The following is a 16,554-nucleotide window of genomic DNA, read 5'->3' on the forward strand; positions in this document are numbered from 1 at the left end:
TAAAGGTATTTAGGCATTGATTTGCTTAGCATTGCAATACCTCACTGATTTAGGAGCCTGGGGGGGCAGGTATGTAAATGTATTTAGGCACCTAACTTCTGCTAATTTCAATGGGAATTAGGTGCCTTAATTCCTTTAAAAATCTGTCTCCAAATCTCATTTTTAAAAGTGACCAAGGCACTCAGGTTTCTAAGTCCCAGCAACTTTCAGTGAGATAAATGAAGGTGTCCCTACAATCTACATTGCTAGCTGGGCTCTTTCAAGATCTAATTGGACCCTGAAGTTGGCCAGCTAGCACAAAAGTAGGCCCCAGTGAAAGAGATAAGATAAATATGGAATGATCACCCAAATATCTGACTCAGGTTTGTTTACATTCTTTTCACTTTCCAGATTGAATCCGCACTTGACAGCGAATAAATGTTAGACCATGTCTACACTGGCCAGCTTACAGATGGCTCGCGTAGCCACTGTATGTCGACCGGAGAGCTCACCTAGTCTGACCTCCTGCATAACTCACTTGACAGAGTTTCATCCAGTAACTCCAGTAAGCCCAATGTAAAGAATAATATAGCACAAAGAAATATAGGGCAATAATTGACTTTTCTTTTTGTCATTTACCTGATAACCTCCTAGGGTTATTGTGATTGATACATCAAGAGGCCTGTTGGTGACACCTGCAACAGATTTGACTAAAGACATGAAGAGCAGAGGGAACCAGACAATACAAATCAGCAAGACAACAATCATGCCACCCATTCCATACTTCACAACTTTCTTTTTCTTCTGGCCTCTTGGCTGGGGGTATCTCTGCAATAAAAAACAGTCACATGGTAAAACATACCGTGTGTTCATCAGTGGGACAGTTTTAATATGAACCCATGTTTGAATAAATAATGACATCTTTCATGGCTCATGGCAAACCCTAATTCAGGACAAGTTTCATGAACATTTTTAGTCAAAATTGGGCTGGGATTTGATTGAAACTGGGTTGAGTTTCAGGCAAACATACAGGTAAGTTTCAAGTGAAACTGGGTCATTTTAGGGCTTGGGGTGAAAACTGTGCAAAACTCTGTGGGGTTTGGCATGTTCCCAATCCCAAATGAGGCAGCACTGGGCACGTTCATTTGAACTTTCTTCTCAAACAGAAGGCATGAAACCATATGAACCAAAACTAAAAAAACCTAAAGGTTTGCTCAGTTCCTTGCCAAATGAAGCCATCAACTTTCACCAAGCTGTGCTTCAAACACACGGCTACCACTCTGAAACTTGTTTTATCTCAGATCCCTTTTAGACAGAATTGCACCTTTTAGATCCTGAAAACATTGTAATTTTTATTGCAGAGAAGGTTGTATTTATTTTTCAGCAATAGACACACACAGTGTCACAAGACTGTCTTACACTGCAGTAACTCCTCATACACTTCAGATACATTCAAAACTGTCCTCCTCGTTCTTAAGCGCTCCGTGGGCTTGCCCCAGAGTGCTTCTCAGCCCATTTCCCTTGTCTCTGATCCCCAATCCGGCTCCTTAATCTTCCCTAGCACCAGGATCTTTGCTCTCCCTTTCCACAATACGTCCACTATTGGAGTGAGAGCCTTCTCTTCTGCAGCTCCTGGAGACTAAAACAATCTTCTTGCATTTCTCCTTCTCTTTTCCCATCACATCAGAAAACACATCTTCCCTCCCCCTTCCCAACCCAGCTATGATTCCTCTCCCCATCTGTTACTGACCTCATGACTGAATGCTTTAATGGATTCACCAGCCTGTACAATGTCTTTGCATCACTATGATTTATTCTGCCTGCTCTCTTATAGGATTTAACTCTGTACAGAGACAAGGTGGGTGAGGTAATAGCTTTTATTGGACCAACTTCTGTTGGTGATCGGGACAAGCTTTCGAGCTTACACAGAGCTCTTCTTCAGATCTGGGAAAGGCAGAGTGTCTCAGCTAAATAGAAGGTGGAACAGATTGTTTAGCATAACTAGTTAACACATAGTCTAACCATTCAAGGTGAAGTTGCCAGTTAACACCTCTGCAGTCACAAAAGAGGAGCTAGTGGCTTACAGATTGTCCTGGGACCAACACAGCTACAACAACAGTGCAAACATAAACTCTGTGCAGCATTTTGAAATAAAATGCATATGAAAGATGGCATATACAAAATAAAGTTGCATTGCACACATACACTTGCCAGAAATCTGGCTTTCAGGAAATTGTTCTTGCTTTACAACATGAATCCATAAAGCCCTAAGAGAATATTACATTTGTAATACAACTCTATATTTAAAACAAATCAGTTACATTTTAAAAGTATTGTGTCAAACCATTTGTCTCACACTACAGGACACTGTTTTCATTAATATCATATTGAGCTCACAAGGGACGTATCATTTATCTATAGACGGTTATTTCAGGCACTTTTAATGCTATTACAGAGCAGCTCAGAGAGTTAGTAATAGCCAAATTAGTCAGGAATACCACTCAGAGAGCGAGAGAGGTACCTTGAACTACCCTCAGTTATCATTAGTTATTTTGTTCTTAACACACAGATTTTTGAGATATGCAAAACCCATCAGCAAGTGTAGCAATGCGTGTCATTGGCACATGCATCGTGACTTAGACTTGGAAACTTGTATATTCTAGAATCATTCCATAGCACAGTATAGAATGTTCCTATTATAGAAAAAACAGCACATAGAGCAAAACTGGAACTGGATTACTTCCTGTATCTTTCTCAATTAATTTCTGAAACATGTGATGAGATGCAATTCAATTCATGGTAGGAATGTAACTAGCACAAACAACTAAATGCTAGGTTTGTGTGGATATCCCGTTAATTTACTTGTAACTAAGTGACGCACCTTGAAATCAAGTACAGTTAAAAGGTAGGATTATAATAAAACTAGAAATACGTCAGTAAACACTCAAATATATGGTCATTTTATTTTCTGAATGGTTGGGTTATTTCCTATTCCTAAAATAACACTTAATTTCTTTTTAAAAATGGCAAAACAACCAAGCATCTGGATGCTGTTTTTACAAAGGTAACACTGAATCCAGGATCCCCGATTTTTATTTGAACTGAACCTTAACTCATTTAAACCAGCTGAGTCCAATTTTTTAAAAATAGCAGCTACAAAATCATGGAAGCAGAGGAGGGCACAGGGCAGTTCTGAGAACCTTCGAATGGATAAGTGCTCGCTGTGAGATCCAGAAGATCGCTACTGGTGTGTGTGTGTGTGAGAGAGAGAGCGAGAGAGAGGTGCAGTGAGTGTACGGTGGATGGTGTGGCAGAATAAGATAGTAGATGTACGGATGTGGGTGTGGTGGGTATGAGTGTGGAGTGGGGCAGTCAGAAGGGGATTGTGATAGGTGAGTGAACGCATGGGTGTTTTAGTGGGGAAGTGTGAGATGGATGGGGGCAGTGGAGAAAGAAAGGCTACATCAGAGGTGTCTGACAGTGACTGGTCTGGTCACAATTGTGAACTCCACTGCTCAGGGGTCAGAGACCAGAACCCCTTTAAAACACCGTGCGTATCTTTCAAATGCCTGTCCCTGACTGCCCAGCTTGGCGAACACACATGGCATCTCTCCCTTGTGGTGTGCAACTGCCCAACCTACCATGCCAGCTCCACACACTAGACGTGCTCCTGCCTAGAGCAGAGAAGAGATATTGGGTCTCCTGGGTCTGTGAAGAGAAGAGGCTGTGTTGGCACTGCCATGGACCAACTGCACAGGGGATGCAGACAAAGGGGTATGACAGGAATCAGCCTCTGTGCTCCATGGAAGCAAAGGAACTGAAGCAAGCGTAGCGGAGGCTGGCAATTGATTTGGTACTGAGCCGCAGATCTGCTTCTTTTCTACCAAGCTGTATGCCGTACTTGGTGGAGACCTGCCAAGCTGGGAGTTGAATCTTTCCTTGGTGCTGTCAAAGTGGCTAGTGTACATCTTCATGAGCCAGGACAGCAAGGCATAGACTGGGTCCCCCAGGATCACAATTGGCATTTCAATATCACCCAGGGTACTCTGACGATCAGGAAAGAATGTCCCTGCTTGCAGCTTTCTGAACAGCCCTGTGTTCTTAAAGATGTGAGCATCATGCATCTTCCTTGACCAGCCCATATTGATATCAGTGAAGCATCCCTGCTGATCCACCAATGCTTGCATAACCACAGAAAAGTAGCCCTTTCTGTTGATGTACTGTGTGGCAACCTGGGCTGGTGCAAAACCAGGGATGTGTGTGACATCTATCACCCAACTGCAGTTTGGGAACCTCATTTCTGCAGATCCATCCACTATGTCCTGCACATTGCCAAGAGTTACACTCCTGTGTGGGGGAGATGACTAATGGCTGTACACACTTGCACGACAAAAGCCTCCACTGTGGATTTCCCACTGACCCATACCAATCCGGTGTTGCAAGTTTCCAGAGTGTGATCGCCACTTGCTCCTCAACTGTCACTGCAGCTCTGATTCTGGTGTCTCTGTGTTGGAGGGCCAGTATGAGCTCAGCACACAGCCTCAGGAATGTGGTCTTTCATATCCAAAAGCTCTGCAGTCACAGATTGTCATCCCAAACCTGCATGATGATGCCATCCTACAAGTCAGTGCTCGTTTCTCGAGCTCAGAAGCAGCGCTCCACCATCTGCAACTGCATGAATACCACCAGCAACCTTGAATTTATGTCTCTTAGCAAACTGTCCTCAAAAAATATTTATGTCCCCCACTGTTGAAGTTCTTCCTGTGGCTCTGATAATAATTGACAGTCAGGTATCCTGCATTTGCAACATTAATGAGAATAGCACTGAGCTATGTGGGCTCCATGCTTCTGTCAGAGATGGCAGACACCAAACAGTGCCATGCAGGTTTGTAGGATTTTAAAAGAGGGAGCAAAAATTATGGGATATGAATGGCATTATGGGACAAAGTTGCATGCTGGGAACTTGACCCCTACCTCCCAGAGATTCCTGGGCAAATTATTTCTATCCCACAATACACTGTGAAAACTTCCCAGAAGGCATTGCACCAGATAGTGGCACATGGAACATACTGAGATACTTACCTGTGGTGCACCACTGTTTGAACTGACACAAACACCCTCGGTGAGTACGCACAGCGCTAATGCAAGCAGCCAAGTATGCGTCTGCATGAATGATACACTAACTGTGGTGGCTGTATTCCAACATAATTTGTAGTGTAGACAGGGCCCCAGTTGTTTGGTTATTCCTCCACCAACTCTGGACAACCTGAGTTCATTTGCTTACCTTGTCTTATTCTTAAATCCACCCCTGAAATCTAGGTCTACAATTGAGTATCTATGTTTGCAGACACAAATTACCATGATTTTACATAGAACTCATATGCATGAAAGGAAAATTAGTTAGGCACAAACGAGAAGTTAGATGCCAGAAAGCCATTCAAATTTTCATCTGAAGTAATTGCACACAGAGACAGGCACACAATTGGATGAACATTTTTGCACATGCACCTTAGGCCTCTCTGATAGAAATCTGGCCTTCTGATATATTTTTCTTTATTCAGGAACTCATAAATGGGCAGCTTTTCTTCATTATTGCCACAATTAACTTTGGGTGTAAAAAATAGGCTTAAATCACTTGCTTAGCTTTCTTACCTTTTCAGACTCTCGCCAACATTTCAAGATAAATATATGAGCATAAATATCCTCAACGCAGATCCAGCTGGAAAGGCTCAGAGTGGTATCAGTCCAAACCCAGTCCATTACTGCTCTCAACTCAGTCAAAAATGGAACCAGACGGAATCTAAAAGGAGAGACAGTATAGTAGATGAACTATCTTACAGTGAGGTAGTGAAGTATAGCATTGTATCTAATTAAGGAACACAGGTAATTTTTAGTGAGTCTTATAATTACACCATGTGTGGGAAAATTACACAAATGTTAAATATCAAAAAGCTTAATGGAGGGGTTCAGACTTGAAAACAGAAAACACGAATGTGAAAACAATTGCACTTAGTCATTTTCTGGGATTGCTTGGGTATTACTGATGTTCATCATATTTTAATAATCCTGTAGTGAAGTCAAACATGCACTTATGTCACTTGTAATCAATAATCATGGGTGTGATGGCAGCATCACAGATGCAACTTTATGGGATAGATTCTCTCCTGGGCCAAAGCCCCCCTTCTTCCTTTCTGCCATATCTCCTAAACTGGGAGGGGAAGACAGAGACGGATATAAGACCAGATTGCAGTTCACTTCAAAGGGAATTCTCTGCTTGCCATTTGCTTTATGGTACTTTTGCACAGACTGGTGCAGGGGCTGTAACTGTGTAGAGAACCTGGCCTTATGATTTTACTGTAGGATCAACAGGAGAAGCTGGGCTGTGAGTACGCACAGTACCTTTTGCACAACTTGAATACTTTCTGAGGGTCAGAAATAGTTTGGTTACCTTTTAAAAATATTTTAATTAAAACTGATTTATTTAATATTTACCCACCTTTCCACTTTCTTCTTCCTAGTCCCAATCAAACCAGAAACATTGTTATAGTGCGAGGAAAGCTATTTCTGTGATTTTTCTAGCTGGACTGTAACCAGTACATACTAAAAATCTTGGAATAAAGCCTGGATTATTAGAACAAAGGGATTGTGATAAATTTGATTATGGTATGAACTGTTTAGCTGGCAAGCACAGAACCCCAAGACTTTTCAGACTCACAGTCAGTAATAATTAACAATAATGGTAAACAAAATATGAGAGACAACTAAAATATGAATGATTTAGGCAAGTTTAAATTTGAATTTCTCCAACATGGAAGTCCCTCTTTAATGGGCTGAAGAGCCTGTATGTAGTCTTAAAATGTTATGATTCATCTCACCACACTTTTGACATTTAAAAACATCATCACTAGTTTTACATGGAAATCATGTGCGGCTCATATTATAGCTATTTCATAGTATATATGTGATGGCAATATTTATGCACTGCATTCAGAGAATCGTGTACTTTTATTTTCTCCCCTGCATTCTGCCCACTGATCCATCTCTCCAAGGATAACTACTAATATTCCATATCTCTGAGCAGCTTGAGACACACTATTTTTTTTAAAAGATCCTTTCTACTACAACAAATATTTCCTTAACACTCCCATGTGTTATTTCCCACTCAAGGCTCTTGGTATGAGGTGCGAGTCCAGTGACAGGTTTAAGGTCTGATATCTTACTACTTTGCAGGGTTAGAAAGAGCATTTTAAACTTTTGGAAAAGTGGAGAGTCCAAACTTTCCAATAGGACACACAGTACTTGTTTCTGGACCTGGAAAGTCCAGGGACATAGGACACTACAGTGATTTTTATGTAAACTATGTAAGGTAATTGTTAGAATTCTAAAAATGGATTAATTACATTTTTTCTCTCCCTTAGAGGTCTGCATAGTTGGGCTCATGACAAGGAAGGTTCATAGATTTAAAGAGCAGATAACATTTCCAAAATAGTTGTGGTGGTATGATGATATGATAATATATTATATATTGTGGTGGTATGATGATATGATATGCAATAAAGGTTTTATTAGCACACATTTGCAATGACCTGCAGAACTAAGTCATGAATAATGAGGCCTTCTAAGTGACAATTAAACCTTCATACTACATATGTACAAGGGTGGCTGAGAGCGAGTGGGAATACACTTACCCTTGAAATAAGAAGAGGTTTACATAGTTGTAACTTTTGGTGAGGAAGTTGCCAAGAACACGGGTTGGGTAACCACAACGTATCTGATATGCTGATAACCCAAAATAAACACATTTCACAAAATACCAGAGCTGGGCAACTGTGTTTTGGCTAAATTTCCTGCAATGAAAAGGTGAGATAAAAAAAATTCATGAGCTTTATACCTATGTTCTACAAAATTAATCCAAAATGCTCTGCACATCTCTCAGCTCCTCATTTATGAAAACCTGCAATCAATCCCTGGTTTCAGGTCTCTCTGTGGCTGTCACCCAGCTCTAGAGAAAAACTACACCTGAAAGTGTAGATATTTAATAACAAAAATCCATATAATTGGGCTAAATCCTGACTCGTGTTTGCAGGGCTGTAAGCAACACGGTAGCACTGTACAGCTGTTTCAACTGCTATTCATTGCGCTGAAGCTCCCAGTGGCTGATCCAGTGTGCACATGGAGAGTGGAGAAGACCCACGTCCATTCCTTGAGCAGCTTGATGTGAAGCTGCAGCAGGATGGATGGGGTACACATGCAAATGAGTTACTCACCCTTCTACAAGCAACACTGTGGATTCTGGTCTTGCCTCTCTCCCAGTAGAGCCTGCAAGTATTACTGTACCTCTAGTGATGATAAGGGTCAGAGACAGGGATCAGGGTCCCTGAAATGTGTGTGAGAGACACTGAAGGTTGGGATCTACCTCCGTTTCTCAGTTACCAGGGATGCTGATTTAGACCACGTAAACTGCTCAGTCAACTGGGAAGGAGCTGTTGATGTGGGCATCTCAGAAGTGGAGCGGTCCCTCTTGGAATGTGCTTAAGCATGATTACAGCTCAGCAGCATGCTGTGAACTCCTCACCAAGGACAGTGTTTGGGGAACAAGATATGACCCAATGTTTTCATTGAGTTGTTTTGGAAAACTATTGTAGATAAGGAACTTTCATGGGTTTATAGAGATCAGTTTGATTTAAATTGACCCGGACAGGTTTCAAATGCAAATTCAAGATCAAGATTATGAGATACATATTTCTTAAAGGCAGGGTAAAGATCAAGAGGGATTTTGTTGCCTTTTCTTTTAAACAACAAATTAAACTGACAATCCCAAACTTGGGTTTTCTCTCCCTTTTCAGTGCTCAGTAACTTTTGAGGTAGGAGGTCACTGGGAGAATAGCAGTTTTATTCAAGCATGGCTGTAATTACTATTGCACTCGGAAAAATATAATAAATACATTCAAGGACAATTTTTAAGTGCAAAGGAGGTTTTTTTGTCTTTTCTAATTAATTTGTTTGTATTCTTCACATGTAATGAATCAATTTTTTTCCTCAGTAAACTATTCTATCACTATTTGCAAGGTACAATGCAACTCTCTTGGAATTTTAAGTTTGCACTTTTTCATTAGTTGCTGGGACAAATTATGACCTAATAATCAATAGCTGCCTGACAGCTTTAATAAGGCTGTGTATTTAATGTTGAGGGTGGGGGTGGGGTGGAAATAGAGCTATTACAGGAAACAGGAGGTTGTTAGGAAGCGTTCATTAAAGCAGGGATGGCCCACGAGTTTGCATTATATCAGCTCTGACTCCTTAAACTTAAAATTGAATTTAGTACTCTGTGCCCAGATCTTCATGATACATTAACTACAAAATTATTGCCCTAAAGGCAGTTCTAATTCAGTATGGTTTTATATAGCTCAGTTTTTTCCCCATTCAAGCAGTTCCATATCTGCGCACTAATTATTCTGAAAAAGTACTTAAACAATCCGTTTAGAAATTAGATCAAGAAGAAACCTGTTTGTGATTCAGTCTTTAGCTGTAATTCACTCAAATTAAATTAGGAATAAACTTGAAAAATTATGTTATTCAACTCTTATGCTTTATTTTTAATGGGTTTACCTTTCAGTTACTCCAGGCAAGATAAAGAACATCCAAAAGTGTATCCCAAAAACAAGAATGACCTGGAAGATGACTTTTCCCATGACAGTCTTTCTAAGGTACAGTGCTCGGTCTACCACCATTGTTCCAAACTGAATGAGCACCATCACCAGGAATGCCTCTGGTACCTGGTCCTCTGATAATGAAGAGGTGATATCTGCTGCAGCAGAATGTTTCTGGGAAGGAAAACATTACAATAACTTCGGGATAACAAATTCTACATGGTATTTCACAATTGTGGCCAAGATTCTGAAAGAGGATTTACAGAACAAGCCTCTCATAACATACCCCAAAAGCCCAAAACCCAAACACAATGATGATGAAGTCCACAGTATCTGCGAGGAACATCAGCACATAAACATCAGTCACAGCACTGTATTCCGGGTGAATGAGATTGTAGAAAAACTGTCTGATGGGCACATATATTTGAAGAGTCCTGAAACAACATACACCACAACCTGATTTAACACAAGTACCTTGAACTCACGTTCCTAAGCTTACAAAAGGAAGGGGCTGATATTATTAATTTGCTTAATTATAAACTTCACTTTTGGGGTCCACGGTGCTTTACAGAAACCAATTATTACCTGTTGTGTTGGCCGTTTTTGTAATGTTCTGCAAACACTTGCCACTAGGAAATTCACTTAGTCGACCAACTCATTCACACAGGACAACAATTAGCCTTCAAATGGACTTTGAAAGCCGCTGTTGTTTTGTTTAGGTGTGAACTGGTGACCTAGCATGAAAGCATCTGTATCCTATCACCAATCTACTGAACCATCCAGTCTGCTGATACATTTCTACTTTTATAACTTATTTTTACTAAGAATAGCATATTTTTAGTTACTTAAAAAGTTATTTCACTATAATTTGACGTTTCCCCTATCCACGCCCCCAATCCCCTAGAGAAAATTTGCTCACTTTTTAATTGTAAATGCCTTTGCTTTGATCATTTGTTCTCGAAACTTTTCCATAAGAAGCTCTTTTCTAGATTTTTGCTTAATGCTTAATACACTGCTTCCTTTCTGACTGCTGTTTCGTGTACTGGTGCTCCCTGGAAATGAGGGTGGGAGGAAGAAAACAAGAAAGCAAGCATCCAATTAAAATCAAAGTTTAGATAAAAATACAGGACTAAAATCACAGAGTATAACCTGTGTAAATAAGTTGCACATTTAAGAGGTTTTTAAATTAAGCCCTATACCTTTTTTTAATATATACATATATAGTAAAGTCTTGACTGTTTGACACAGACTTGACAACTGGCTGAATCAAAACTTGACTTAATATGACTATAAAAAAAGAGTTGGTACCAAAACTGATATGTGACTGGCCTGCTTCAGTTGCCAGGATGGTGTGTGAGTGTATATATATACACAGATATAGATAGATAGATTTGTGATTTTGTGATATTGATTTGGATATATATATACAAACTATAGTAAAGTCTTCCTCTTCAGGAGATAGGGAAGGTAGTCTGTCACAATATCACAAATCAATACTTCTCTCACTTCAGGTACCATATGAACTCAGATGTTAACAAAAATAAGAAGTTCACTATGAACTCCTGCTAACTAGAGATGGTGCTGAGCCATAAAGTTTGGATCTGGACCTTCCCAAAGATTTGGAATGTTCAGTTCCAGCAAATTATAGGGAAAGTGCTGGTTGTAGTGCTTGGATCTGGATCTGGATCTGAACTTCATCAAAGTTGAGAGAGTTCACCCCTGGGTGTTGGGTTGGGCCCATCGCTATAAGTATCCGGTATTTTGTTTCACATATTTCCTATTCTCACAAAGCAGCCGTTGTGTTAAATATTTTCTGAGCTCTCCACAGAAATACATCAAAGGTCTCAAGAGAATCATCTAATCAGAACTGAGCTACTGGTTTTCAAGGCCCAATAGTGCTGTGACACATACCTCTCTTTGACCTCTGTGAGGAGAAACTGGATCTGTGTGAAAGTTGTGACCCACTGCTGGAACTTTTTCTCCTGATGGCAGTCTGCTGTTCTGGAAAGTGGACATGTATGGACTCCACAGAAGCCGCAAGGTTCACTGACTTTAAAGAGTCAGCAGAATCTCTCCTGTCTGCCGTCAGTGAGAGCTCATCGCCATATTCCTCTTTACTACTGCAGCTTTCACCTTCATCATCTTCATCCCATAACCCATGGCACTAGTGGAGAAAAGAAGAAAAGCATGTCACTCTTGTATTTCAGTTAGGGTGATATTTATTGTGCTGCAAGACAGACTATATAATTACGAGCATTTCCTATCTTTCTATTCTGATATTTATAAGGCTCAGATCCCCTTTTTTATTTGAAGTCATCAAATGGAGATATCCTATCTCCTAGAACTGGAAGGGACCTTGAAAGCTCATCGAGTCCAGCCCCCTGCCTTCACTAGCAGGACCAAGTACTGATTTTGCCCCAGATCCCTAGGTGGCCCCCTCAAGGATTGAACTCACAACCCCGGGGTTTAGCAGGCCAATGCTCAAACCACTGAGCTATCCCTCCCCCTAAGTTTGATTAAAGGGATATAATAAATATCAGTATGTTTTCTGGGACACTAATGAGGCAAAGGAAGTTCCTACTTAATGTCTATTTTAGAAAAAATCTAGTTAGAGATATTATTATATTTGTGTTGTAGTGGGTACCAGTTTTAAATTCTGCAACGTTATTATGTGTAGGGCAGAACTTTCCTTAGGTTTTTGGGAAAAAATTATGAATGAAATCATAAAGCCATAAAATCAGGGATTTCATCAAAATATACCCCTTCCATGATATTTTCCTTGGTTCACTTAAACCGTACATACCTTGGGGGGGGGGGGGGGATAGCTCAAATCTCAGGTGTCATATCTATTGTTCACATATAAGAGTTTTATTTGCTTGGTGTTGGACAATTAAGATTTGACTGTATTAATAAATCAAAAAATTCTAAAGGACAAATAAATGTTTCACTCATTGCTATGGACACAACAAATATAAGAAATGGCCACTTTGCCTACCTTTGGGGACATACTATCTGCAAAGTGAGCAATGAGATCAGTATTTTTTTGTTGAGATGTCTTTAGGCTTTTAATGAGTTTCAAGGCCAAACATTTCCTTAGAAAATGGAGTCTTCACAATTTAAATGGCAAATACATTTTTAAATAAAGTAACGTAACCAAAAAAGTTAAAGCAATATTAACTCAACACCTGTAAGTAAACCTGCAAAAAACGTTGATTAACAAGGGACAGAGAGGGAGAATGGCCCTGCAGAGTGGGACCAGAAGCTTTCCACTCTATTCCTTGTTCTGCCACAGCTATCTTGTATGATACTAGGCAAGTCACACAATCTCTCTGTTCTTCAGTTTCCCCATCTGTACAATGGGCATAGTAACATTTTACCCCACAGGGGTACTGTGAAGACAAATTCATTGTGCTGAAGAGTCATAGGAATGACTATAAAAATTAAATAAAATAAAGACATGCCTTTTATCTCAGTTTACCTTTAAAATGGATCGATGGAAGAACAAAGCAAGGAGCTGAACAAGGTCATAGTGCACATAACCCTCTTTCTTTTCAATACCAATAATATTGGGCGGATGGTAAGGTTTATCTTTGGTGTAATCCACATGTTTATTCCAGGGAAAGAAGCCAAACTGGAAGAAGTACTTGATAACAATGGTCACCTGTACAGGAACAACGTATCGAGAACAATTATCCAAACACCATTCAACTGACAGAACAAGTAGCCTCATGTCAGTCACATGAAATACCATGTGACTATTTCATGGTTTTTTTAAAAATTAGATTAATTATGTTTTCATACATTCCAATTAGAGGGGTCGCCATGAAAAAATCAGTGTTGACCAACGCGGGCCACCCACTGGCATTTGAGATACCGCAGTTATCTTCCTATAAATACAATAGGCAGTCACTGCAGTATCGTGGGTACCACTAGATGGTAGCTATTAGTAGGTGTTGCCTTTTTATAACTAGAAGGAAGTCAGCCAAGTGCAGCACTGAAAAATCAAACAATTGCCTCTCACCTATCACACCAATGCCCAAGGATGTTATTTTTAGTATATATTTGTATTATAATGCCCAAAGGAGAGATGTAAAAGCAGAGAAAAGAGACAATTCCTGCCCTGGGTGGCTTATTATTCACTTTTCTTTGCAAAAAAGCATGTTATCTGTTCCCAATGTGTTTGACAAATAAGGATGTAGCAGTAATGGCATACCTCAGTGTAGACAATGGCTGTCATCCAGAAGCGTTTGCTAGGCCTGGGGACAGACAGCATGGCCCAAAGGAATATAAGGATGGGAAGCACAAGGGTAATCATGGAGGCAGAGATCATGTGATTAAGGATAATCACAAAATAACACACCATTTCTGACCGGGCCACCAGTGTATTATACAGAGCATAAACGAGAAGCAATAGTCGAGGCTGACCACTGTAGAATTTCTCGGATTCCTCCAGCTCTTCATCACGAAACATCCTGTGAGAAGAAGAGTTCCATGAATGACATCAATATGAAATTCACGAGAGCTGATTTTTATTATTACTGTTTTCTCCTTTATAATGGTGGCAGATTCTGTTGGAAAATCTGTAAACATGAACAGAATTTGGTATTCTAAACAAATATATGTAATATGGCCTGATGCTAAACAAATTCATGTAACATTAAAGCTCCAACAACAATTTACAATAAACCATTTGGAAGTGCTAGTTTGGTATTTAATACATGAAAACAATCAGCTTGCCCATAAACACCTAATCATTGCACCTCATCTGCAAATCATGTTCTGCTAGTGAGCCATTGGATCCAATTCTGATCTACTTATACCAGGAATCAGGAATAACTCCATTAAAAGTCAGTACACTAATTTCACACCAGTGTAACTGTAAGTGAGATCAGAATGAATGCCACTTTTATTTTGGCCACCAGATGTGCCTTGTCTCCTTTGACTGTTTGGGTAAACCCGACTGTTAATAAAAAAAAACAAGTTGATGTTAAAAACATAATAAAATTATGACAAGTGTAAAATTATGACATGAACTCACATAGATTTAAATCTCTACGCTTTTCATGAGTGTCATTTATTTATTATTGTTTGTACAACAGTGGCGCCTAGGAGCTCTAGTCATGGGCCAGGACCTCACTGTACTAGGCACTGCACAATCACAGGATAAAAGAAGAGCTTTTTTTGTCTTGTCAACACTTTAAATGTTCCAGCCTATGGAAAGATTTGGTTGAATACTGGAAAAACAAAGGGACATGGAAGCATAGAAGAAAAAGCACTTGATTTGCTCAGGCAGTGTGGTGCCTTTTGGTCCAGTTCTAACTGAGCTGATGGGATCATTTCTGGGATTGGAGATTCTGCCTGGCCCTAATGCAAGTGCACTGTGGTAAAGGAAAGAATAAGGAGACTTTTCACATCTTATGTGGCCCGCATAAGGGCTGGGCAGAATTTCAGTGTCTGCAGTCTGCAGTGTCTCCCTCCTTACCGTCCTTGGGAAGAATGATGTCACAAAGGAAGATGAGAAAGAAGAGCTATTGGCTCCAACTCCCAAGCACTGGCCAGCATAACTTGTTGGCTGCATGGTGGGGAGGGGAGTATGCTGCAGCCCATGAAGGAGTGCAGCATTGCCATTGGATTTCAACTGCAGAAATCCAATGGCAATGGAGCTATTAACTAAGTGTGTGTTGGGGGAGAAGCAGAGATTTTTTCCCCAGGTAATTTTAGAAGGAAGGACCTTTCCCAAATAAAATTAAAACAAGTAGAGAGAGAAAGCCCCACCCCAACAATTAAAACCAATTTTTGAGAGAAAAATCCTCACTAATAACAGCAGTAGTTAGACAGAAAACACCTCCTAAAACAGGGATTAAAGTATTTAGGAAAACTTCAAAGACGAAGTTTTTTCTTCTCTAAAGTTTCTTACTTGTTTAGAAGCAGCTCACTGGCAGTCAGGTCATGTGTCAATGGAGGGAGGATAGTATCATGTAGCTTGTCAATTTGACTGTCGTCTGGGCTCACCATCATGAGGTTCTTGCCAGCAGAGTCATCTTGGGAACTGAAGGAAAGATGCTCAAAGCTGACAGCTTTGCTGTATGAAGGTGGGACTTCGGCATTGCCATCCACAGCCGAGTATGATGGCACGTCAGTATCAGGAGTGTACGCAGCTCCTTCTGAATCCAAGCCATAATCATCCACCTCATCTTCTCGTCTTGACGTAGAACCTTCCCCTTCTTCTTCATGCTCCCCTTCTACTTCTTCAATGGTTTCTGTTGTGCCCTGACGAGAATACAGCATGGTGACCTGGGTAGGTTCACTGTCAGGAACAGGAGGAAGAAAAAGGATTTCTCTCTTACCACAATTACTCAGAAAACTTTGTTAACTTTGTTTTGAGGTTGAAATATTGGCAAGCCCTCACTCTGCTCCCAAACTTTGAAAATGCACTGCAGTTGGCATTTTTCTTTTTCACCTTTTCCTTACACATAAAAAACACTGATCCATTTGCACACGGTGTGATTGCTTGTTGAGCTTGCAGTGATTCAATACAGTTCCAAACCAAGACAAATTAATGCTGACAAAGAGGGAATTTGCACACAATTTTCTTAGAACAAACAAATTCTAAACACAACTAGAGCATATTTCTACATTTGTTTCAAGTGAGCTGCATGATGCTACTGTATAATATAGGAATGCATATACTTCATTGTAAATGTAACATTTCTAACAATCATAGCTTCATCATTTCAAAACTGCAGCTTGCAGGCAAAATTCAGTTGGACACACAGAATCTATCCCCTCATGTTTCATGCTATATCTATATGAAAGGATAGGCCAATTGCAAACATGGAGTAGTGCCATCCAGAGTAAATAACTGTTTGAGTAGCAGGGTATTATGGTATCTTACCTTCAGATCACTCTACATTTTTCTTCTTCA

The 16,554-nt window shown here is 40.1% G+C and overlaps 1 protein-coding gene across 1 annotated transcript in view; it reads right to left on the reverse strand.

Annotated features, from left to right (window-relative positions):
* The window catches only part of PIEZO2 (piezo type mechanosensitive ion channel component 2), a 364,496-nt gene that overhangs the window by 15,819 nt on the left and 332,123 nt on the right, over nt 1–16,554 (reverse strand). The window contains 10 exon segments of the mRNA XM_065398323.1: nt 619–807; nt 5,632–5,779; nt 7,668–7,826; nt 9,589–9,803; nt 9,916–10,063; nt 10,549–10,681; nt 11,541–11,793; nt 13,108–13,290; nt 13,843–14,101; nt 15,547–15,936. Of these exon segments, the coding sequence (XP_065254395.1) occupies nt 619–807; nt 5,632–5,779; nt 7,668–7,826; nt 9,589–9,803; nt 9,916–10,063; nt 10,549–10,681; nt 11,541–11,793; nt 13,108–13,290; nt 13,843–14,101; nt 15,547–15,936 (2,077 nt within the window).

This window comes from Emys orbicularis, chromosome 2 (assembly GCF_028017835.1).
Source record: "Emys orbicularis isolate rEmyOrb1 chromosome 2, rEmyOrb1.hap1, whole genome shotgun sequence".
Lineage (NCBI taxonomy): Eukaryota > Metazoa > Chordata > Testudines > Emydidae > Emys > Emys orbicularis.